The sequence below is a fragment of the Anolis sagrei genome, chromosome 9 (genome assembly GCF_037176765.1).
Source record: "Anolis sagrei isolate rAnoSag1 chromosome 9, rAnoSag1.mat, whole genome shotgun sequence".
In the NCBI taxonomy this organism is placed as follows: domain Eukaryota; kingdom Metazoa; phylum Chordata; class Lepidosauria; order Squamata; family Dactyloidae; genus Anolis; species Anolis sagrei.
Window position 1 is genome coordinate 24,146,036 of NC_090029.1, and position 25,904 is coordinate 24,171,939.

Consider the following 25,904-nt stretch of genomic DNA (forward strand, 5'->3'; position numbering starts at 1 on the left):
TTAGCCTCCATTGCCTTGAATAGAATCATAAGATCGTAGGGTTAGGGCAACCCCCCTCTGCCATTATGCAGGAAAAGTACAATCAAAGCATTCCTGACAGATGGCCATCCAGCCTGTTTAAAAGTCTCCAAAGAAAAAGCTTCAATCAGACTCCGAGGCAGAGAGTTCCACTGTTGAACAGGAACTCATCAGGAAGTTCTTCCTCATGTTTAGGTGGAATCTCCTTTCCTATCATTTGAACCCATGGTTCCCAGTCCTAGTTTCCAGGGCACCAGAAAACAAGCCTGCTCCCTCTTCCTTATGACACCCTTTCAGACATGTATACATGGCTCCCATGTCTTCTCCCAACCTTTTCTTCTGCAGGCTAAATAGATCCAGCTCTAAGATAGGAATTAATTGTCTCCAGGATCCTTTAAGTTACCCTCTTCTGGACACCTTAGAGTTAATATCTCTTTTCAATTGCTTTGGCCAGAATTGGACACAGTTTTCCAGGTAAAGAGATTTAACCATGTTTTTATTGATTTTATTGATTCTGTTATGGTTTTATTATTCGATTGTTTTATTGTATTGAAATTGTAACCGTCCCAAGTCACCTGTGGGCTGAGAGGGACGGTATATAAATGCAGTAAATAAATAAATAACCAAAACTGAATAGAGAGACACCATGACTTCCCTCAACCTAGACACTTGTTGTTGTTGTTCATTCGTTCAGTCGTTTCCAACTCTTTGTGACCTCATGGACCAGCCCACGCTAGAGCTCCCTGTCGGCCGTCCCCACCCCAGCTCCTTCAAGGTCAATCCAGTCACTTCAAGGATGCCATCCATCCATCGTGCCCTTGGTCGGCCCCTCTTCCTTTTTCCTTCCATTTTCTCCAGCATCATTGTCTTCTCTAAGCTTTCCTGTCTCCTCTTTGCCTCTACTATCCTTCCCTCCAATAAGCAGTCGGGCTTTATTTCCTGAAGTATGGACTGGTTGGATCTTCTGACAATTTTGACCACCTTCTGACCTGGGAGTCCCATCTTCCACTGGCATACCGACATTTCTCTGGTTGTACTGGTCCATATCGTTTTCTTGGCAAGAATACTGGAGTGGTTTGCCATTGCCTTCCCCAGGAATCATGCTTGGTCTGACCTCTCTGCCATGACCATCCCATCTTGGGTGGCCCTTCACGGTTTCGCTCGTCATTGAGGTGCTCAAGGTCCAGTGCCACGACAAGGCGGCGATCCTTTTCTGGAGAATCTAGACGCCTACTAATGCAACTTAGAATCACATTGGATTTTTTTTCCAGCAGCATCACATTGTTTGCTCATGTTCAACTTGTTGTACACAAAGAGTCCAAGATCTTTTTCTCATGTATTGTTGTTGAGCCATGCACCACCCATTCTGTATCTTTGCATTTCATTTTTTCCTGCCTAAGTGTAGTATCTTACATTTGTCCTTGTTGAAATGCATTTTGTTAGGCCTGGGACAAAGCTTGAATCACTTGCCTTTTAAGACTAGAATGTCCGAGAGAGTTTGGGGCTGGCAGTGAGCCTTTGAAATAGAACAATCAAGGAGTTTCTGGTTCCAAAAAAAGGGGGTTTAGATCACCCTAGTCCTTCAAGGCAGTATTTGCTCCTGGCTTTGGCTGGTGGATCTTGCAAAAAAGAAAGCAAATTCAAAAAGTGAGGAAAAAACTCTTTAAGATTCAAAATCCTTCTATATGGAACTGAAATCTAGGGTCTCTTTCATATTATATGCTTTCATGCCATTTTATGAAGTCTGGAAATTTGTAGTGTAAGGAGCTTCTGGAAGATAATCTATATAAATAAAAATGTAATGTAGTTTGTGGGATTAATATAACTCAAAATCCACTGGATGAATTGACACCAAATTTGGACACAATACTCATCAGGCCAACAAGTGACCATCACTCATAAAAACACTGAAAAACACAGCAGAAGAGACTTAAAAAGCAAAAACAAAAACATTACAATACATGTGCAAAACTATATATATATATATATATATATATACACACACACACACACACACACACACAAACACACATATACACAAATATATACACACAAAGCACATATTCATAGACTGGGCCACAGCAATGCGTGGCAGGGGACGGCTAGTTCTAAATATGCCCCAAAACTGTGTTCCATAGGATTCCATAGGATGGCAGTTGAAGTGGTATCCAAGTGTGATAGTTGTGGGGTGTGAAAAATACCTATCACATGGGATTACATACCCCCCCCCCCCCAATAGTGCCTCAGTGTTTTAGGTCTGTTCGTTGGGTTCTTTGGGGCTTCCATTCAGAAAATGGCACCGGATAGACTGCATCAGCTCTGGTTTTCAGGATATGATTGTCATGGTCTGCAGTTGGCGACTGTTAAGACGGCATTATGTTCTGTATCTCAAAAACTAGAGCTGATGAGAACAGGCGCCATTTTTGGAACCAGTTCAAATAGACCCAGAAACAGGGCTCACATGTGAGGCACCAAAATATGTGTTGGTCAGTGTTACCCATCTCATATTGGGGCGTCATGTAGCCCTTTTTGGCGTCAATATTGAACCAGCCATTGAGAGGTAAATCCTGCCATGAACTGGTTGGCTTTCCCTACTCTTTGAGACTGCAAGAGAAAGGGCTTTTGACATCTGAAGGGGTTGATGATGCCTCCTTCCAAAAGCATCAGCCTTTATTCACCAGATACAGAGGCAGCATCCCTTTCGCCACATGCCCACTCTTTCTGTCTTCCATCTCAGGTTCCAGGGGCCTTGAATACAGACCCCAAACTATTGTCATCTGCTGAAGCCAGCTGGCAGGGACAGTAACTGGATCTGGCTCATTGGACCCCAAGCTGAGACGGCGCCATTGTTTCGCTTGGGTTTCAGTGACAACCCTATGAATAGTTAATCTGGAGTCCATGCAACTGGAGCTGCCGTCCCAGGTGGAAACTGCAGAGGGGCTGATCATCCATTATGCAGCAGCAGGCCCTCAATGTGCCGTATGCGGCTCTTTCCAAGTGCGCACAGAAGAGAGAAAAGACAAGGGATGGAAAAGAGCGCAGTTTACTGTGGGGCTGCAATTTGCCCTCCTTGGACAAACTAAAAGCAGTATTTCAGTGTTGTTGTTATTGTTGTTGTTGTTATAAACCACACAACACCCCACTGATTCCGGCCATGAAAGCCTTCAATAATATAATTGTTGTTGTCACTGTTTTTTACTTTAAGGCAACTCTATAGAGGAGAAACTTCAAAGACTTCCAAGAGTACAATAACTAACACTTCTACTTCGGTCTTGCAAATTCAGTCTGGATCCCATCCAGCTACATATAAAATGCCACCTTCCTCTTTTCCTCCTACTTTAACAATCACACTGACAATAAAGACATCACACTGGCAACAACGATCTGCATAGTTAAAGCAATTGTATTCCCCATAGTCACCTATGAATGTGAGAGCTGGACCATAGGGAAGGCTGAGCGAAGGAAGATAGATGCTTTTGAACTGTAGTGTTGGAGGAAAGTGCCGAGAGTGTCTTGGACAGCGAGAAGATCCAACCAGTCCATACTTCAAGAAATAAAGCCTGACTGCTCATTGGAAGGAAGAATAGTAGAGGCCAAGATGAGAAGAAAGGAAAGCTTAGAGAAGACAATTATTCTGGGGGAAATGGAAGGAAAAAGGAAGAGGGGCCGACCAAGGGCAAGATGGATGGATGGCATCCTTGAAGTGACTGGATTGACATTAAAGGAGCTGGGGGTGGTGACGACGTGGACTAGTCCATGAAGTCACGAAGAGTCAGAAATGATTGAACGAACGAACAACAACTTAACAATCAATATTGTCTTTTCCCAATTGATCACATCATCTGTCCCAAAATACAACAATCTCCTTTCAGTTCTCTAACTTTTAGGATGAATTCAGACCTGATCTGCTCTTGAAGCTATTGCTTTCTCTTTTTGGGTTGTCTTTAGTATGTATGTCTCTTCTCCAGCATCACTTTTCAAAGGAAGTGTAGTTTAGTTTTTGCCCCAAACTCCATAGGAGCTTTAGGCAAATGCGATATACCCAAAACACACACAATTTTTGCATATTTTCTCTTCTCTCCCAGACAGCTTTCTGCCTCTCTTCCTCACCCCCTTCTCTGCCTAATCTCCCAGGGAGGGATTATTTTATTGTAATAATCTATGAGCAGACATTCCCCGGCATCAAATCAATGTTCCCCATCGCAGGCCAAGAGGTTGCACACAGAGGATTTACCACTTGTGTTCATGATCGGAAGAGATTACTGGCTTCCCTGTGAATCCCCAAATGTCCCTTTCAATCCCAATTCAGGCTGCCTACAACTGTGGAGTGGTGTTTTTTTTGGGGGGGGGGGGGGGGGTTGTTTGTTTTTGTGTTTTTTTTTTTTGCATGATGGCTTCGTGTGAGCAAATCCAAGCATTACATAGTGCGGTTTTGAGTGCAACCCTCTCTGGGTTTCATCTGAACCAAAGCTCAAGGATCCCAAACTGAATCCAGAAGGGTTGGTTGCTGTCCAAGGTTCAACCATGGTGTCGAGTGGTTTCCATGTCCTCTGGAGACACTAAATCCACTCCGGGTTGCAGTCTGATTTCTATAACGGAGCTAGCTAAATGATTGCTGTCATTGGCATTCATCTTCAAATCAAGTCAAGACTTAGGGTGGTTTATATCCAAGGATTTTCTTGGCTGGAATTTCTGCACAGAAGGCTCTCCTCCAAGGCTGAGAGGGTGACTAAAATGAACAAGAGTCTGTAGAACAAGCCCTATGAGGAGCAAGAGTCTGTAGAACAAGCCCTATGCCCAGCTCTTTAAGCCGCTCCTCATAGTGGCCTTTATCTAAGGCCACTATGAGCAAGATGCAAGCATAGAATCATAGAATCATTGAGTTGCAAGAGACCCCGTGGGCCATCCAGTCCAACCCCATTCTGCTAAGAAGCAGGAAAATTGCATTCAAAGCACCCCTAACAGATGGCCATCCAGCCTCTGTTTAAAAGCCTCCAAAGAAGGCACCTCCACCACATTCTGGGGCAGAGAGTTCCACTGCTGAACAGCTCTCCTTACAGTCAAGAAGTTCTTCCTTATGTTCAGGTGGAATCTTCATTCCTGTAATTTGAAACCATTGTTCCACGTCCTAGTCTCCAGGGCACTAGACAACTAGCCTTCTCCTTATGATTTCCCCTCACATATTTATACATGGCTATCATGTCTCCTCTCAGCCTTCTCTTCTGCAGGCTAAACATGCCCAGCTCTTTAAGCCGCTCCTCATAGGGCTTGTTCTACAGACTCTTGTTCATTTTAGTCACCCTCCTCTGGACACATTCCATCTTAGAGTCAACATCTCCCTTCAATTGTGGTGACCAGAATTGGACCCAGTGTGATTCCAGGTGTGGTCTGACCAAGGCAGAATAGACTTCTCTGGATCTGCTTCCCTGAAGCAGTTCAAAACCTTTCTATATCTCTCCCAGTTCCATAGTTGATTGCAGAAGCAATGTTTGCTCCCATCAGAAGATTAACGGAAACGAAAGCCAGCCAAAGACTTGATCCCGGCAAAGCACAGCTGTGCTGCTGTGCAGCCATCTCTGTTCTGATCCGCTTTGGACATCTGGCCTGTGAGACGGGGAGGGAGAGGCAATCTTAAGCCCAGACTCAAAGATACTTTCTCCATTCCTGGATGATACTGGCAGAGAGGGACTCCTCTTCAAGTGTAGATGGATTTCTTTCGTTCTCAGTCACCAATGGATCTCTTCCCAATCGATGCCTACATTGCAAAGAGAACATTTTCACCCTGTACTCGGCTAAGTGGGGAGTGTTGATCCTAAATAATGGCCAAATAATGAATTGCTCTTGATGCCTCACAAGACTACAACTCCCAGCATTCCATAGTACTGAGCCATGGCAGTGAAAGTGGTAGCAAATTGCATTCATTCAACAGTCTAGACGCACTCCAAATCTGGCCAAGAAAACTCCATGATAGGCTTGCTATAAGTCAGAGCAAACTTGAGGGGATGCTGCAAGGACTATCGAGTGATTCCCAAACTTTGATCCTCAAAGGTGTTTTGAACTTCAATGGAGTCCAAAACACTTCAAAGATTGGAATTCCTGTATTTCATCCATATATTATCATATTTGGAGCAAACATGCAAAGAATGATGAAGTGTTTCAAAAGAGACCCTTCCCACTCTAGTGAAACGTAGACTGCCTGGGACTCCAGTGGAGTCTCCTTCTCTGGAGGTCTTTGAACTGAGTCTGGATGGCCGTCTGTTGGGAGGGCTTTGACTGTGTCTCCCTGCCTGGCTGCAAGGGGTCAGACTAGATGCCCTTCGGGGGTCCCTACCAACTCTGGTGAAGTATAGACTACCTAGGAGCCCAGGGGTTTTGATCCAAGGCTGAATAGCCATCTGTTGGGAGGACTTTAACTGTGTCTCACTGCCTGGCTGAAGGGGATTGGACTAGATGCCCTTTGAGGGTCCTAACTCTAGTGAAGTATAGATTGCTTGGGAGCCCAGCGGAGCCTCCTTCTCTGGAGGTTTTTGAACTGAGGCCAAATGACCGTCTATTGGGAGAGCTTTGACTGTGTCTTCCTACTTGACTGCAAGGGGGGTGGGCTAGATGTCCTTTGGGGTTCCCTTCCAACTCTAGTGAAGTATAGACTGTCTGGGAGCCCAGTGGAGCCTCCTTCTTTGAAGGGTTTTGAACTGTGGCCAGATGGCTATCTGTTGGAAAGGCTTTGACTGTGTCTTCCTGCTTGACTGCAAGGGGGGCAGAGTAGATGCTCTTTGGGGGTCACTTCTAACTCTAGTGAAGTTTATACTGCCTGGGAACCCAGTGGAGTCCCCTTCTCTGAAGGGTTTTGAACTGTGGCCAGATGGCCGTCTATTGGGAGAGCTTTGACTGTGTCTTCCTGCTTGACTGCAAGGGGGTTGGACTAGATGCCCTTTGAGGGTCCCGTCTAGTGAACTATAAATTGCGGGGATGCCAGTGAAGCCTTTTTCTATGGAGGTTATTGAACTGTTGCCCGATGGCCGTCTGTTGGGAGAGCTTTGACTGTGTCTTCCTGCTTGACTGCAAGGGGGTTGGACTAGATGCCCTTTGAGGGTCCCGTCTAGTGAACTATAAATTTCCTGGGAGCCCAGTAAAGCCTTCTTCTATGGAGGTTATTGAACTGTTGCCATATGGCCGTCTGTTGGGAGAGCTTTGACTGCGTCTTCCTGCTTGACTGCAAGAGGGGTTCCCTTCCATCTCTAGTGAAGTATAGATTCTCGGAAGCCCAGTGGACTCTTCTTCTCTAAAGGTTTTTGAACTGAGGCTGGGTGACCATCTGTTGTGGGGGCTTTGATTGTGTCTTCCTGCTTGACTGCAAGGGGGGTGGAGTAGATGCTCTTTGGGGGTCCCTTCTAACTCTAGTGCAGTATAAACTGCCTGGGAGCCCAGTGGAGCCTCCTTCTCTGGAGGTTTTTGAACTATGGCTGGATGGCTGTCTGTTGGGAGGGCTTTGATTATATCTTCCTGCTTGACTGCAAGGGGGTGGACTAGATGCCCTTTGGGGGTCCCTTCTAACTCTACTATACTGAAATATAGATTGCCTGGGAGCTCAGTGGAGTCTCCTTTTCTGGAGATTTTTGAACTGTGACTGGATGGCTGTCTGTTGGGAGGGCTTTGATTGTGTCTTCCTCCTTGACTACAAGGGGGGGTAGACTAGATGCCCTTTGAGGGTCCCATCTAGTGAACTATAAATTTCCTGGGAGCCCAGTGAAGACTTCTATGGAGGTTTTTGATCTGTGGCCAGATGGCTGTCTGTTGGGAGGGCTTTGACTGCGTCTTCCTGCTTGACTGCAAGAGGGGCAGACTAGATGCCCTTCGGGGTTCCCTTCCAACTCTAGTGAAGTATAGATTCTCGGAAGCCCAGTGGACTCTTCTTCTCTAAAGGTTTTTGAACTGAGGCTGGGTGACCATCTGTTGTGGGGGCTTTGACTGTGTCTTCCTGCTTGACTGCAAGGGGGGCAGACTAGATGCCCTTTGGGGGCTCCCTTCCAACTCTAGTGAAGTCCATACTGCTTGGGAACCCAGTGGAGAGTCCTTCTTTGAAGGATTTTGAACTGAGGCTGGGTGGCCATCTGTTGGGGGGGCTTTGATTGTGACTCCCTGCAAGGGAGGGTCTTCCATTCCTCGTTTCCACTCCTTGGCATTGCCTTTGGGGTTTCTTTTGAAAGGGGGAAGCATTTTCCGGGCGACACGCAGTTTGGGATGCTCCCTGCAAACTTTCCAAACCAAGAGGCTGGTGGGGAAGGGCTTCCCCGGAGCATGTGCAGAGCGCTGCCTTTTCCTTTGGGGGCAGGAGGGGGCGGGGCTTGCAGAGGTTGCAAAGCAGAGGGAGGCTCTTCCCGTGCGCCTTCCTCCTCCTCCTCCTCCTGCTCCAGATTCGGAGCCCTGGGAGCATGCAGACCCGCTCCAGAAGCGCTTTCGCCGCGGGAAAGCCCCTCTAAGCAAGCTGCGATGCAGGGCTCCTCGGTGCGGCGGCGGACGGCGGCGGGGTCATTCCAGGGCAGCAGGTGAGTCCCTCCGGAGGATGGGTTTTGTAGTCCCATAGCAATTGGGAGAGATAGGCCAGCGTGCAGAGGAGGCTTGAGATGCATCCAGAGGAAGGCAAGGGCATGGAGATGCCTCTCAGTGCAGTTTGGAATCCCCCTGGCTCCATGCTTTGGAACCCTATGGGTTTTGCAAGCCTTGTTTCGGTTCAGTGGTGCAAAAACTACAACTCCCAGGATGCCACGGGGCAGCTCAAGTGCATGTTATTGTGGGGCAGCAAATAGCAATATCTCCCCTCATTGATGCAAAGCAAGGTCTTGGTCTGCATTGCAAGAAGGACAATAACAACAACAACAAACCACAATCAGAGCATAGAAGACTTTAGGATCAGTGTTCCTTTAAATAATAATAATAATAATAATAATAATAATAATAATAATAGCAGCAACAATAAACTACAGAGCATAGAAGACTTTAGGATCAGTGTTCCTTAAAATAATAATAATAATAATAATAGTAATAGTAATAATAATAACATCAACAATAAACAAGACTTTGAGACCACTGATCCTTAAAATAATAATAGTAACAACAGCAACAACAATAAACTACAATCAGAGCATAGAAGACTTTAGGATCAGTGTTCCTTAAAATAATAATAATAGAAATAGTAATAATAATAACATCAATAATAAACAAGACTTTGAGACCACTGATCCTTAAAATAATAATAAGAACCACCACAACAGCAACAACAATAAACTACAATCAGGGCATAGAAGACTTTAGGATCAGTGTTCCTTTAAATAATAATACTAGTAATAGTAATAATAGTAATAATAAACAAGAACATAGAGGACTTTGGGACCACTGTTCCTTAAAATAACAACAACAACAACAACAAACCACAATCAGAGCATAGAAGACTTTAGGATCAGTGTTCCTTTAAATAATAATAATAGTAATAGTAATAATAATAACATCAATAATAAACAAGACTTTGGGACCACTGTTCCTTAAAATAATAATAAGAACAAAAACAACAATAAACTACAATCAGAGCATAGAAGACTTTAGGATCAGTGTTCCTTAAAATAATAATAATAGAAATAGTAATAATAATAACATCAACAATAAACAAGACTTTGGGACCACTGTTCCTTAAAATAATAATAATAACAAAAAACAGCAACAACAATAAACTACAATCAGAGCATAGAAGACTTTAGGATCAGTGTTCCTTTAAATAATAATACTAGTAATAGTAATAATAGTAATAATAAACAAGAACATAGAGGACTTCGGGACCACTGTTCCTTAAAATAACAACAACAACAACAACAAACCACAATCAGGGCATAGAAGACTTTAGGATCAGTGTTCCTTAAAATAATAATAGTAATAATAATAAACAAGAACATAGAGGACTTTGGGATCGCTGTTCCTTAAAATAATAATAATAGCAACAACAACAACAAAACAACAACATACATTTCAAATAATAATAATAATAATAATAATAATAATAATAATAATTTGTTTTCGAAGGCTTTCATGGCCGAAATCACTGGATTGCTGTGAATTTTCCAGGCTGTATGGCCATGTTTCAGAAGCATTTTCTCCTGATGTTTCTCCCACATCTGTGGCAGGCATCCTCAGAGGTTGAGGGGTCTGTTAGAAACCAGACAACTGAGATTTATATATCTGTGGAATGATGTCCAGGGTGGGAGAAATAATTCTTGTCTGTTGGAGGCAAGTGTGAACGCTGCAATTGGCCACCTTAATTAGCATTGAATGGCCTTACAGCTTCAAAGCCTGACTGGTTGCTGCCTGGGGGACTCCTTTGTAGTGAAGTGTTAGCTGGCCCTGATTGATTCTTGTCTGCAATTCCCCCTTTTTTAATGTTGCTCTTTATTTACTGTCTCAAACAACCACCACGTCAGACTGCACAGGGAAGCCATTGAAATCCACAAGCAGGTGGACAATTTCAACAGAAAGGAGGAAACTATGAAAATGAAAAAAAAAAAAACTGGCTACCAATATTTAAAAATTCCAAAATCAGGACATTAAATAAAGAGCAACTCTCAAAAAGCAGGGGAATTCCAGACAAGAATCAATCAGGGCACGCTAACACCTCCCAAAAAAGGATCCCCCTCTTCTGCTGCGCTTTTGATGAGTAGGTATATAAGTGCACACGATTCCTCAGCCTTAAGTTCTATCATTGGAGTATTCCTCCCCCCCTCGTGGGAAAGCCTGCTTCCACAACCCCTCTCCTATAATGAGCTCTCCTCTGCAAATTACCTGCTTCTTCTTTTATCTCGCTCGAGTTTTAATTAGTTTTAATCAGTCTGTCTTTTAATCATTACATGTAGCCCGCCCATTATTATTGCGTCTGTATTTATTGATTTTTTTACATTGTTATGTATGCATATGTTTTATGTTAATATGATGTTATTGTTATTGTTTGCATTTTCGGTTTGTGTTTTTTCTTTATTGTGATTTTTATTTGGGCTTGGCCTCATGTAAGCCGCTCCGAGTCCCCATCGGGGAGATGGTGGCGAGTTATAAATAAAGTTTATTATTATAATATTATTATTATCCCCAGGCAGCAACCAGCCAGGATTTGAAACTGCAAAGCCATAACAACAACAACAACATGAAAATAGAGGACTTTAAAATATATTATTATTATATGAAACATGAAAATAGAGGACCTTAAAATATATTATTATTATTATTATTAATCAGAATATAGAGGACTTTGAGAACACTGTTCCTTAAAATATATAACAACAACAACAACATACCACAATGAGAGCACAGAAGACTTTAGGATCAGTGTTCCTTAAAATAATAATAATAATAGTAGTAGAAGTAATAATAATAATAATAATAATAATAATAATAAAAACAAGAACATAGAGGACTTTGGGACCACTGTTCCTTAATGATGATGATGATGATGATGATGATGATGATGATGATGATGATGATAACAACAACAAAACCACAAACAGAGCATAGAAGTCTTTAGGATCAGTGTTCCTTAAAATAATAATAATAGTAATAATAATTATAATTATAATAAACAAGAACGTAGAGGACTTTGGGACCACTGTTCCTAATAATAATAATAATAATAACAACAACAACAACAACAACAACAAACCACAATCAGAGCATAGAGAACTTTGGGACTATTTTTTCTTAAATAATATTTATTTATTTATTTATTTATTTATTTATTTATTACTTGCACTTATTAACCGCCGCTCTCAGCCCTAGGGCGACTCGTGGCGGTGTACAAAACATAGAAAAACAGTTTACAATAAGTCAAGACAACAAAACAACATCTTACTAATACATAACATCTAATTATACTAAAAATCCGCTTCGTCTTATCATGGGGTCATAATCAATCTCATAGTCGTAGTCCATTCCGGTCGTCATTTCCAATAACATAGCACTCAGTTGAAGGCCATCTCGAAAAGCCATGTTTTCAGGCCCTTACGAAAGGCCATAAGGGAGGGCGCCTGTCCAATTTCAGCAGGGAGGGAGTTCCACAGCCGGGGGGCCACCACCGAGAAGGCCCGCTCTCTTGTCCCCGCCAGGCGTGCCTGTGAGGCAGGCGGGACCGAGAGAAGGGCCTCCCCAGATGATCTCAAGGTCCTCGTGGGCTCGTAGTAATAATAATAATAATAACAATAATCAGAATATAGAGGACTTTGAGACCACTATTTCTTACAATAATAATAGTAATATTAATACTTTTTTTTCTTACCCGCCTCTCCTCGTGGCTTGAGAAAATACAAATTGTATGACCCATTTGTGTTCTTTCTGACTTGTGGCATTGCTCAAGGGCCCTTCCTGCACCACACACTCATCATAGTCCCATAATTCCATTTTCTCTGAGATTTCTAGTTTATCGAGGACTACCCCAAATTCTTCCCCCTTGCTATTTCAACGTTGCATTGCATTGGTTTTATTACAAGCTGCCTTTTTGCAGAGCGGAAAAAAAGCAGCGGAGTATAAATGCACATTAAAAAGAAGCATGTCTAGTATGAGAAAGTGGCTTCTTGTTTTGGAGTTTTGTGCTTGAATGTCTTGACGTGCGTCCACACTGTAGTATGAATGCAGTCTGACCCCACTTAAGCTGCCATGGCAGGAAAAGCACAATCAAAGCACCCTTGGCAGATGGCCATCCAGCCTCATAAACATTAGCAGGCTCGTGGAGAAATAGGGCTATAAAATGTCCTAGAGTCAGGACTCCAAAGGGCATCCAGTCCGACCCCCGATTAGGCAGGAAGATAGAATTAAATCACTCCGACAGATGGTCATCCAGTTTTTGTTTTAAAACCTCTGGAGAGGTTCAATCCCTACAGAAGCAGAGTGCTGGTGCTGTTCAAGTGTAGGGACTGTTAAAACGATTATAATTTGCACAATCTGTTGATTGCCTTGCAGTAATTAACACTAAAATGGATAAAGTGTCTCATTTACAAAATGTGTTGATAATGATGTTTGTGATGGAGCAGCTCTAGAGGAAACGACATAGGAATCAACTGTAGGGCATAAGAATCGTCAAGGGGGAGGGGGGGGAACCAAACCTCTTTTATACAGTAAATATTATATCATATATCATATCATATCATATCATATCATATCATATCATATCATATTATATTATATTATATTATATTATATTATGGCTGTCCCCAAGTTACAAACAAGATTCTGTAGGTTTGTTCTTAAGCTGAATTTGTATGTAAGTTGGAACAGGGACCTTTTTAAACTGTAACTCCAGCCAAATATATATGTGTGTGTGTGTGTATACATGTAGATCTATCTGTCTGACTGTCTATCTGTCTGTGTGTGTGTGTGTGTATGTATATATATATATACACACACACACATACATACATATACATATATATATAAATGTAATGTTCGTTTGTGGGATTAACATAACTCAAAAACCATTGGACAGATCGACACCACATTTGGACACAATACACCTATCAGACCAACGAATGACCATCACTCATAAAACACTGAAAAACACAGAAGATATTTAAAAAGCAAAAAAAACCCCATTAAAACACATTCGCAAAATCACATATATATGCAAACACGCATATATACACACATACACAAAAATATACACACACAAAACACATATACACAGACAGGGCCCCAGCAACGTGTGGCAGGGGACAGCTTGTGTGTGTGTGTATGTAATGTTCATTTGTGGGATTAACATAACTCAAAAACCACTGGATGAATTGACACCAAATTTGGACACAAGACACCTATCAGGCCAATGAGTGACCATCACTCATAAAAACACTGAAAAGCACAGCAGAAGGGAATTAAAAAACCAAAAAATAAAAAATACATTGCAATGCATGTGCAAAACCATATATTTACACATAGATACACACACAATACACATACGGGGCCACAGCAATGTGTGGCAGGGGACGGCTTGTGTGTGTGTGTGTGTGTGTATGTATATATATATATATATACACACACACACACACACGCACGCGCGCACACACACACACGATATATGTACATACATACACACATACACACACAATAATGAAACTCTAATAAGGGATTGGTTTAACTTCCATTTTCCTAGTAAAATTGAATTGCCATGTTGCAAAAGGAGGCGTTGTCTACAATGATGTGTCACCAACATGAAAAGTTTGGAAAGCTCTGCTAAGCTGTGTAGATGCCCCATTGGTTAGGGTCTGGTTAGACCCAGTGGGTCATTTTGGCCTCTCTCTTTCCTCCCACAGGCATGGGGCAGGCGCGGAGGATGGCCCCTGCAAAGCCCCCCGCTTCCACTTCGACCTGTGGTTCTATTTCACGCTGCAGAACTGGGTCCTGGATTTTGGCCGGCCCATCGCCATGGTGAGTCCCACAGTTTTTATCATGTTTGGGGGACAGCGTTAGCTTTGAGAAAATGAACCGAGAAGAAGGGGACATGGAGAACCAGGTTTAAATATTGGAAAGGATGGCTCATTGAGGAGGAAGGGGGCAAGACTTGTTTTCCACCACAACACAATGGAGCCACGGAGTCAAATGGCAGGAAGAGAGATTTCCCCTAAATGCTAAGAAGAACCTCCTGGTGGTAATAGCGGTTTGGTAGTGAAATATGCTGCTTTGGAGCCCTTCTTTGAAGGTTTGGAAAGAGAGGCTGGATGGCCATCTGTCATGAGGGCTTTGATTATGCTTTTCTGCCTGGCAGAATGGAGTTGTACTGGATGGTCTTTGGGGTCCCTTCTAACTCTTAATTGTCTATGATTCTACAATTATTTCTCCATGAACCCACTAATGTCTATGAGGTTGTGTGGGTTGGGAAGACTTGAATTGTATCTTCCTTCTAGCAGAATGGGGTTGAACTGGATGGCCTTTGGGGTCCCTTCCAGCTCTAGGAGTCTTTGATTCTATTGCCCTATTTCTCCATTAACTCACTAATTTATATCATGCTGGATGGCCATCTGTCGGAATGGCTTTGATTGTGCTTTTCTTTTCTGGAAGAAGGGGGTTGGACTGGATGGCCTTGGGACCCCTTCCAATTCTAAGATTCTATCTATCCATCCATTACGGCAAAAGGATTAGATTGGATGGCTTTTGGAGCACCTTCCAACTCTAGAATTCTATCTGTCTGCCTGTCTATCTGTCTATATCTATTATGGCAAAAGGGGGTTGGACTGGATGGCCTTTGGGGCCCCTTCCAACTCTCGATTCTATCTACCCATGTCTCTATCTATTTATATTTATTATGGCAAAAGGGGGTTGGACAGGGTGGCATTTGGAGCCCTTCTAACTAGGAGTCTTTGATTCTATAGCCCTATTTCTCAATGAACCCACTAATTTATATTAGGTTGAATGACCATCTGTCAGGAGGGCTTTGATTGTGCTTTTCTTTCCTGGAAGAAAGGGGTTGAACTGGATGGTCTTTGGGGCTTCTTCCAACTCTAGGTTTCTCTCTATCTGTTATGGCAAAAGGGGTGGACTGGGTGGCCTTTGGGATCCCTCCCAACTCTAGGATTCTTTGAAATCTGGATATTCCAAATGAAATACTGAGCAAGTATCCATTCTCCCATTCAAAGGCACCATCTGCTGTAAGTTGCCATCCCTGCCAAGGAGTGCCTAAGCTGCTTAGCCTCCTAGGCCTGCTGATCCTCCCTTAGGAAGCTCCCTTCCCTCCCCATTAGAGATTTATTTGCCTTTCCCACTTGGGACATGGCACCAGCCCTAGGTTTGCATTAATCGCTGTTGAAAGGGACCAAACCTCCAGCATAAAAGAAAATCCTCTGCTTAGTTTGGGATGGGACTCATCCACCTTCCTCTTTCTGCCTTCCTTCCAGATCGTGCTTCCCCTGGAATGGTTTCCACTGAATAAGCCGAGTGCCGGAGACTATTTCCACATGGCCTACAATGTCATCACACCCTTTATTCTCCTGAAGGTAAACATCTGTGAAGGGTCATTGCCTCCCACAATTCCTGTTTGGAGAATAGGATAAAATCATCGTACTTGTATTCCATTTTTTTTCAAGAGTTTTTCTCCTGAAAAACAACACAAGGGAATTGGAGAGCAGAGCATGCATTTGCAAGGCCCTTTCTGAGCGCATCCGTACAATACCAGTTGTATCAGTTTGGTTACACTTTTGGGATTTGTGGTGTCATTAAGTACTTAAGATGTTCTGCTAGAGAGCCTTGGTTTGCTCTCTTGAATTACAATTCCCATTGTACTGCAAGAAGAGAGGATTAAAGTTATGGTTTTGGGGGAAGTGGACTTCAGGGCTGTGCACTAAAGTATTATTTTTCTTCATTTTGCAATGAACAGAATTTTTTAAAAATTGTGTTACATAGTGTTATCATATCCATGGACTCTATACCTATGAATTCCACGATCCTTTTACAGACAACTGTAAGGGGGATTTATCCTTCCACAGAAATGAACTTGACACCTCTGCTATAATGGCCTTGCTCTGGTTCAGAAATATTCAGGGCAGTTATTAGGAACCTGAAAATGGATTTTGGTCCAGGAAGAGATTTAATCTCCCAGTCTTCATGGGGGAATTGTGGGAGAGGATGAAGAGTTTCCTTGCATCTCTGCAAAGCCCTGTTGCTCTCCCCATTTTGCAGCTGATCGAGCGCTCCCCCAAGACCCTTCCCCGGTCCATGGTGTACATCTGCATCATCACCTTTGTCATGGGCGCCAGCATCCACTTGGTGGGCGACTCCGTCAACCACCGGCTGATCTTCAGCGGCTACCAGCTCCACCTCTCAGTCCGAGAGAACCCCATCATCCAGAACCTCAAGCCAGAGACCCTGGTAAGGAGCATGAAGTTGAATCCACTCCGGGTTTTAATCCAGATTTTAAAGCAGGCTTGGGCAAGCTCCGGCCCTCCAGCTGTTTTGGACTTCAACTCCCACAATTCCTAAAGCCCATGCCTGCTTTTAAAAGGTTGTGAATCCACTCCAGATTTTAATGTAGCTCTCCAAGGTGCTGAAGCCTGCTCCAAAACACACTCAGCACCATGGATAGAAGTCAGATAAGCCCAAACCTAGAATGGATAGCCGGTAGGCTGTTATGAATTGTGGGTTATTGAAGTCGAAAACACCTGAAGGGCCAGAGTTTGCCCATGCATGATTTAAAAGGGTTGTGAATCAACTCCAAGTTTTAACGGAGCTCTCCAAGGTGCTGAAGCCTGCTCCTAAACACATCCAGCACCATGGATAGTGGTCAGGTGAGCCAAAACCAGGAATGGATATCCAGTGGGTTGTTAGGAATTGTGGAAGTTGAAGTCCATAACACTTGGAGGGCCAGAGTTTGCCCATGCATGCTTTAAAGGGGTTGTGAATCCACCTCAAGTTTTAACGGAGCTCTCCGAGGTGCTGAAGCATGCTCCTAACCACATTCAGCACCATGGATAGTGGTCAGGTGAGCCAAAACCAGGAATGGATATCCAGTGGGTTGTTAGGAATTGTGGAAGTCCATAACACCTGGAGGGCCAGAGTTTGCCCTTGCATGCTTTAAAGGGGTTGTGAATCCACTCCAAGTTTTAACGGAGCTCTCTGAGGTACTGAATCCTGCTCCTCAACAAAACACCATGCATAGAAGTCAGATGAGCCAAAACCTGGAATGGAAGGGAAGCCACCAATAGCTGCTTCTTCTCATTTATCTCTTTTTGTTCCTTCCCAGATCGACTCCTTTGAACTGCTGTACTATTATGATGAATATCTTGGGCACTCAATGTGGTAAGGTTTTTTTCCCCATGCTTTGCCCCACTATTTTTAGCCTATTGAGCTGTTAGAAGTATTTGTCAGTTGCTTCTCTGCCTGCCTTAGCTCCCAACTGTTCGAAACAGTAAGGATCCGGTAAACAGGCTGAAAAGTATAGTGATGATGATGAAGATGATGGTTATTATTATTATTATTATTATTAATATTATTATTATTATACCCTGCTTTCTCTCTCCCAAGGGAGACTCAAAGTGGCTTAACATAAAAGCATTAGCATACCATTTAAAATATACAAGTATACCTAAAGCCTTGGACAAGCTGAAACAAGACTACGCAAAACCAGTTTCTTTCACCTTTCCCCCAGAAAAGCTCATAAAAAAACAAGCAGAGAAAAATGCACAAAAAGTTATTGTTTCATGGCACACACACACACACACACATATAGAAATACTTTTTAATATGTGTATTTGTGGAATTTTTTTAATGTTTATATGTTTTAATTATTCTGTAATCTACCTTGAGCCACGAGAAAAGGCAGGGTAAGAAATAAAATTATTATTATTATTATTATTATTATTATTATTATTATTATACACATAATGAATATCACCTTTTATCATGATGTTCAGTAATACTCTTAGTATGTCGGCTGACATCAAAACTGCCGGTGGATTTGATAGTTTCTATATATCATGTCTTCTCTCCGATCAGGATTCCATCATTACAGCAGAATCACCCAAGCTTTTGCACAACTAGTATCCAAACAATATTGTCATATTCCATGGTGGTTCTCCTAATGTTCTAATACAAGGCATTTCAGATCATATTTGTGTTTTGTGCCAAATGGGATTGTATACTTTTTGGGAACTATTTTATGTTTTACACAGCATGTATGCTTTAATTCACAGTGATATATTTCGCAATATGTTTCTGCTGGCTTGGGGCCGAGATACATTTTCAGCTAGCTCTTACCCCCAGGGACTTTCAAAAGACTTCCTAATTTGAGTGGATCAAACTTTCATTTGAAGATTAGAACTCATTTCTGGCAAGCTTTCCCCCTTTCTTCAAGAACTGTGTCCATTCTCTGTTTTAGTTTGAACTTCAAAGGAGAGGCCCATCATTCTGAACCCCAAATTAGGCCCAATATATTGGAGATCTCCTTTAAAGTTCAGACTAAAACCCAGAGCGGGTTTTCTGGGTTCAATTGATCTTTCCTAGAGCCTTTGGAGCAACAGAGCAAGTGAATACAGTCAATAAAATAAATACACCATATTTCCCATTCACAGGTACATCCCCTTCTTTCTCATCCTCTGCATCTATTTCTCCGGCTGCTTTATTCCTTGCAAAGAGGAACAGCAAAGAATCCCATTGGCAGCCATTCTCCTCATTGGGCCCAGTAGCCTCTATTACTGGTAAGTGAGCCAAGTGGCTATTGAGAGGGATGGGAAGAGGGGCATCTGTTGTGCATTTCTGTATGTATTTATGCTATATGTGTACCACACACACTCACAAAATAGAATCCACCATAAATTAAAGCAAGTTGCTTGCTTTGGATGAGTAAATAGATGCTTTGTTGCATTCTGCCTGGTTGCAAACTGTGTTTGATTGTGATTTGTTGTACAAAAACCTTGAATTAATATGTTGTCGAAGGCTTTCATGGCTGGAATCACTGGCTTGTTGTGAGTTTTCTGGGCTGTCTGGCCATGTTCCAGAAGCATTCTCTCCTGACATTTCACCTGCATCTATCACAGGCATCCTCAGAAGTTGTGAGGACCTGCCATAGATGCGGGTGAAATATCAGGAGAGAACACTTTTGGAACATGGCCAGACAGCCCAGAAAACTGACAGCAACCCTATGAATTATTATTATTATTATTATTATTATTATTATTTGAAAAACAACAAGATGCGTCCACAGCAGACACTCTGCTGGCTGTTGTATTGGATCACACATCGGACACTTCCCAAGTGTCTAGGACTGTGTGATGTATCAGTGAATAATGCATGCAGATTCCAGTAAGGTGGCCTTTTGCAGCTGGCAGATGGTAATCTTGTTAGCGCCGATTGTTTTTAAGTGCAGGCCAAGGTCTTATTATTATTATTATTATTATTATTGTACATTCGTTCAGTCTTTCCAATTCTCCGTGACCTCATGGACCAGCCCATGCCAGAGCTTCTTGTCGCCCATAATTATTATATTAATAAATTATTATTATTATTATTATTATTATTATTATTATTGTTATTAGCTCTGAGAGAACACCTTATTAGGATTTTCTAAGTCTTCCAACATGGCTTTATGGCCAATTTCCTGCCAAACATTGAGCTCAGAACCAAACTGAAAGTCCTAGAGATTCCTGGACAGATATTTTCTCCAGGTTTTGTACTGCACTGTGATAGTCACCCTCCAGTGGAAGTTTACCAAAGTATCGCATAGGAGGACCTGGAAATTCCCTGAAATACATGATAATCAAATCCACACTAGTCAAACCTACAATGTGGAGGAAGGTAGCTGTGCTATTCTGTAGCAGCAAAGACAACAAAAACTCGAAGCATCTCAAAGGCCAAAAAGATTCCCATTAGAGAGAGAGGGAAAATGGGAGCATGCACATCCATAAGGCAGGGCATAAAACCATACTTTTATGGGCTTTTATAGTCATACTATTAAAGATGTCTTTGATTGTGCTGTGCCCTGCCTTGGGCTCCAGGGAGAGGTGGATAATACCTTCAATAATAATAATAATAATAATAATAATAATAATAATTCTGTGTAACAAGCAGGTTAAACCGCTGAGCTGCTGAACTTGTTGACTGAAAGGTTGATGGTTTGAATCCGGAGAGTGGGGTGAGCTCCCACTGATAGGCCCAGTTTCTGCCAAGCTAGCAGTTCGAAAACATGCAAATATCAGTAGATCAATAGGTACCACTCCAATAAGAAGGTAACAGTGCTCCATGCATTCATGCTGGCCACATGACCTTGGAGGCATCTACGGACAACGCCAGCTCTTCAGCTTAGAAATTGAGATGAGCATCAACCCCCCGAGTTGGACACGACTAGACTCAATGTCAGGGGAAACCTTTCCCTTTACCTTATGTTTAATAAACTTTCTCCATGTTTTTATGAGAAAAGCAATTAGGAAATGACATTCTGTGGTGGCCCCCCGACTCTGGAACACCCTCCACAAAGATCTTAGACAGGCCCCTACATTGGCAGTCTTTAGAAAGAACTTAAAGACCTGGCTGTTCCGATGTGCCTTCCCAGAATAGGAAATCTCCAATACCAAGTCCCAGGAGCACTTTATTAGAACTAAGATTGCCGCACACTGCACTTGCCCTATAATCCTTACATATCACCTGTCACATCAGCACTTTTAATTCCTGTACCCTTCACTCTGGCCCGGCCCAGTTTTATTGTGTTTTGGTGTATTGTTTATTGCTTGTTGTTTTGTTGTTTTAATATTGCTTTAATTGTTTTTAATTTGCTTTAGGTTTGTATTGTTATGTTGTGTTTGAGGCCTTGGCCTTTGTAAGTCGCATCGAGTCCTTCGGGAGATGCTATCGGGGTACAAATAAAGTTAATAATAATAATAATAATAATAATAATAATAATAATTTATAACCCAGGAACAAAAATCATGTTACATAGTGTTGTTGTTGTTGTTGTTGTCACTTGTGGTGTGAGAGAATTGACCGTCTGCAAGGACATTGCCCAGGGGACACCTGGATATTTTACCATCCTTGTGGGAGGCTTCTCTCATGTCCCCACATGGGGAGCTGGAACTGACAGAGGGAGCTCATTCGCACTCTCCCCAGATTCAAACCTCTGACTTGTCAGTCTTCAGTCCTGCCAGCACAGGGGTTTAACCCATTGCGCCACCGGGAGTTCCATGTTGTTACATGTTGTCGTTACATGTGAGGGATTGAATTGGCGAGGCATGAGTACCAAACTCCTGCAGCCTCTCTCCCATTGCACCGGGACTGTGGCGCAGGTGTCTGACTGTCAGCTGCATTAATGAGAGTGCGCATAATGAGAGTGCGCAGCTGTCTGATTGTCAGCTTCTGACCAAAAGGTCATGAGTTCGAAGTCAGCCCGGGTCGGAGTGAGTTTCTGACCAATTGTGTAGCTTGTTGTTGACCTTTGCAACCCAAATGACAGTTGCATCTGTGAAGTAGGAAAATTAGGTACCACCAGGCATGTAGCCGGGGGGGGGGGGGGGCCTTGAGGGGCTTCAGCCCCCCCCCCCCCCCAATTCTCATGGTGGTCTGTGAAAAGGCCTTACTGGTGCATTTTTTAAACTGTTATGTTTATTCATATCATGATCTGAACACCATACTCAATATATCCCATATGCATGGTGGTATTGGGGTAACGATACAAAAGGTTTGCTAGGGTAGACCCTCTTTTGCTCAGACTCATCCCCCCCCCCCCGAAACAAACTCATCCCCCTCCTCCCGAATTGAAATCCTGGCTACGGACCTGGGTACCACCTATGTGTGGGGAGGCTAATGTAACTAATTTACAAAGCCATAAAAAAGACTCCAGTAAAGCACTTCAGCAAAAGCATGCAGGGAATGCGGAAGTACTTCATCAGTGTCACAGATGGACGATGAAAGCGACAGCTCCCCTGGCGGCCAGAAAAGTTAAATAGCCTCTGACTGTCTGTCTATATCTGTGTCTTTGGCATTGAACGTTTGCCATATATGTGTACATTGTAATCCACCCTGCGCCAACTTCCCTTTGCCTTCTCACATTGTGAGCCTTCCTGGCAGGTACCTGGTGACGGAGGGGCAGATCTTCATCCTCTTCATCTTCACCTTCTTTGCCCTGATGGCCCTGGTGATGCACCAGAAGCGCAAAGGCCTGCTCATGGACAGCAACGGCCGCTTCCTCTTCTACTCCTTCATCATCACCCTGGTTCTGATCGCCCTCTGGGTTGGCTGGCTCTGGAACGACAGGATCCTCCGGAAGAAATACCCAGGCGTCATCTACGTCCCAGAACCCTGGGCATTCTACACCTTGCACATGAGCACTTTGCATCCTGCAAAGGCAGGGAACGTCTGATGTACCTTATTTGCCCGAATCTAATGCTCATCTCTTTTTTCGGGGGGTTAAATGACCTGGCCAAAATGAGAGTGTGCATTAGATTTGCGTCATACGGTCATCTTAGTGCTGAGCCAAAGCCAAAGGGGAAGCTCCTCTTTAAGGGACCTCATCTCTCATCTAATTGCACTGACTCGATGCTGTGGGATTCTGGGATTTGTAGTTTAGTGAGGCATCCGCATTCTTTGGCAGAGAAGGCTCAAGACCTTGTCAAACTACAGCTCTAATGACTCTATAGCATTGAATTAAGGCAGTTAAAGTGGATTCATTCTACAGCATAGATGCACCCTAAGGTTTTCTTTTCCATTGCTGGAAAGTTTGATGTCCGAACACTTTGGTTTTTAAAAAAGGCATCCAAGCACCCAGCCAGTGTAATGCAGTGCAAACCTGGATAAGAATGAAGGAGTTGCTGGCAGTGAGGTTCAGTCCTGTTCTGCTGGCAGAACCTTCTCTTGCCAAAGGCTCTTAAGCCACTTCCAAATGGAGCCATCTGCTCTGCTGGCAGCAGAACCCACTGGCAGGAGGCTAAGCCAAAGTCAAAGGGACCAAACCTCATTCAGGCTGCAAACATGGGCAGAAATCCAGGCGAGAGCAAGATGAATTGTGCGTCACTTCTCTAATTCTAGAACAGTGTTTCACAACCTTCCTAATGCCACAACCCCTCAATACAATTCCTCATGTTGTGGTGGCCCCCAACCATAAAATTATTTTCATTGCTACTTCATAAATGTCATTTTGTAATGTAAATATCTGAGATGCAGAATGTATTTTCATTCACTGGACCAAATTTGGCACAAATACCCAATACATCCAAATTTGAATACTGGTGGAGTTGAGGGGGGATTGATTTTGTCATTTGGGAATTTATAGTTGCTGGGATTTATAGTTCACCTACAATCAAGAAGCATTCTGAACTCCACCAATGATGGAATTGACACACAGAACTTCCATAACCAACAGAAAATACTGGTGGACATTGACCTTGAGTTTTGAAATTGTAGTTCACCTACATCCAGACTCAAACAATGATGGATCAGGACCAAACTTGGCACAAATCCTCAATATGCCCGAATGTGAACACTGGTGGAGTTTGAGAGAAAATAGACTTTGACATTTGGGAGTAGTGATTGCTGGGATTTATAGTTCACCTACCATCAAAGAGCATTCTGAACTCCAGCAATGATAGAATTAGGTCAAACTTCCCACACAGAAACCCCATGTTGTGAACCTCCCTCCAGCCTCGCACACTCTCCCTTGCCTGCGCATGCGCATCATGCTGCCATGCGCTGAGCATATCTGCTCTCCCTGCTTGGAGTCTCAAAAACAGCCCTCCCCTTGACTGAGAGTTTGGCTGAGAGGCTGGCCAATCACAGCACAGGAGGGCTTTTGGTGGGAGGATCCATCCTCTGTGCTCAAAAGGTATGGGATGTATGGTTATGAGGCTATTTTGGGAGGCTTTGAGACCTTGTCCTCGTTGCTCAGAGCTGCTTAGGCTCAGATGTGTGCTTTTATTGTGTGTTTGTGGATGTCTTTAGTTGAGTTGCCAGGTTGAATATGGGACAGGGCTCTATAGTGTTTAGAGCCCTGGAAAAGATAGATAAGCATGAACCAGAATGTCTGGAATCATAACATTGAAGGAAGACATCCATGTTTTTATGATAGAACCAATTAGAAAATGACACTGATAACCCAGGTTATTTTGGGGTGCTGTGAAAAGTGACTTATGGTGATGAGGGAAGAGATGTGTAGTCAAACCTTCTGGAACTTCGTACTATGTCTTCCAAAATTGGTTAACTCTGTGTCACTATGAAAAGGGTGAGGACATTGCTTCCCCCCTCCCTCCAAATTAGAGTAATATTCCTTCAGCCTTCTCTGCCAAAGGAATTCCTAAGACCACCAGAAATATATGTTTTTCTGGTGGTCTTTGGTAACCCTTCTGAAACCCCCTTGCAACCCCTCAAGGGGTCCAGATCCCCAGGTTGAGAAATACTGTTCTAGAAGAAGTGCGGATTAAGCCCTGTCGAACCTTAAATAATTTCTGGCAGAATTGAAAATACAAATGGCCACCTTCTCTATGGGTCATCAAAGTCTGTTCGAATCCCTGAAGAAAATGCCAGCCTCCGCATGTCCACTCTCTTCCCCTTTCTCCTCCTTTTGCGCCGGGAAATTAAAACTATGCAAATACCATTTTGGAGAGTTCAGCGTCGCCTGCGTCTCTCCTCGAAGCCCTTCTGCAGAAAGGACTCTTCAAAGCTGCCTTCCCCAACTTGAAAAAGCCCCCTGGTTTGTTATGGACTACAACTCCCATTGTCCCTGGCTGAGGATGATGGACATTTTAGTTAAGGACGCTTGGTGTGCTGGAACATGTTTGGGGTGATCGTCAAAGCATTCTGTGATCATTTGGCAAGAGAAAGAGATTCAAGTCCAGAGAGATGGCATAGGTGCTCAAATAATATGCAAAGGGATCTTCTAGCACCTTTGGAGTTCAACCGAGACAAAGATGTTGGCAGCATAAGCTTTCCTAGACTTAATAGACTTTCTCAGATGCAGCCTGTTGCCAATGTCTTTCTCTTTGTTAACCCAAGAAGATCTATTCCAGAATGAAAACAGCACTGGAACGAGCTCTTCCTCCATACGGCATGCTTTCTCCTTTCTGATGCAGTTTCTATGCTTTCCCTCTTTCCCTTCCCTTGAATACTCAGGTAGAGAACATTCATTTTAAGGGAGGTGCAGGATTATATTTCTTGAACTCAAGTAGATCCAGTTGTCTCCTTTTTCGGAGGATTTTGCAATTCCTCAACTGAATCCTTTTTCACTCATCACTTTCCTTGTGTTGTGTACACATCTTGAGTGTAATACAAATCAAGTGTCTGTTGAAAAATCCATCAGCAGAAGAAATAAACATTTACTACAGTTTATGCATGTGGATTTTCCCCTTTTTCAAAAAGCTAGAATCCCTTTGTTGTCTTTACACATATGGAAAGCAGTTGGACATTTG

General features: G+C 43.1%; 1 protein-coding gene across 1 annotated transcript; it reads left to right on the top strand.

The window, feature by feature from the left end:
* Positions 1-412: 412 nt before the first annotated feature.
* CLN6 (CLN6 transmembrane ER protein) lies at positions 413-25,824 on the top strand. The gene is made up of 8 exons (XM_067471381.1): positions 413-492; positions 8,433-8,564; positions 14,346-14,460; positions 15,924-16,022; positions 16,705-16,893; positions 17,765-17,820; positions 19,092-19,217; positions 22,576-25,824. Exons 2-8 carry the CDS (start codon positions 8,509-8,511, stop codon positions 22,865-22,867), a joined length of 933 nt encoding a protein of 310 aa, XP_067327482.1. The 5' UTR covers positions 413-492; positions 8,433-8,508; the 3' UTR covers positions 22,868-25,824.
* Positions 25,825-25,904: the final 80 nt, after the last annotated feature.

What these genes read in the sequence shown, in the direction of transcription:
- CLN6 (XM_067471381.1), top strand. Translation starts at nt 8,509, where the DNA reads ATGCAGGGCTCCTCGGTGCGGCGGCGGACGGCGGCGGGGTCATTCCAG. An exon ending in GGGTCATTCCAGGGCAGCAG is followed by an intron (nt 8,565 to 14,345) that starts GTGAGTCCCTCC and finishes TTCCTCCCACAG; the next exon opens with GCATGGGGCAGGCGCGGAGG. An exon ending in TATCTTGGGCACTCAATGTG is followed by an intron (nt 17,821 to 19,091) that starts GTAAGGTTTTTT and finishes TCCCATTCACAG; the next exon opens with GTACATCCCCTTCTTTCTCA.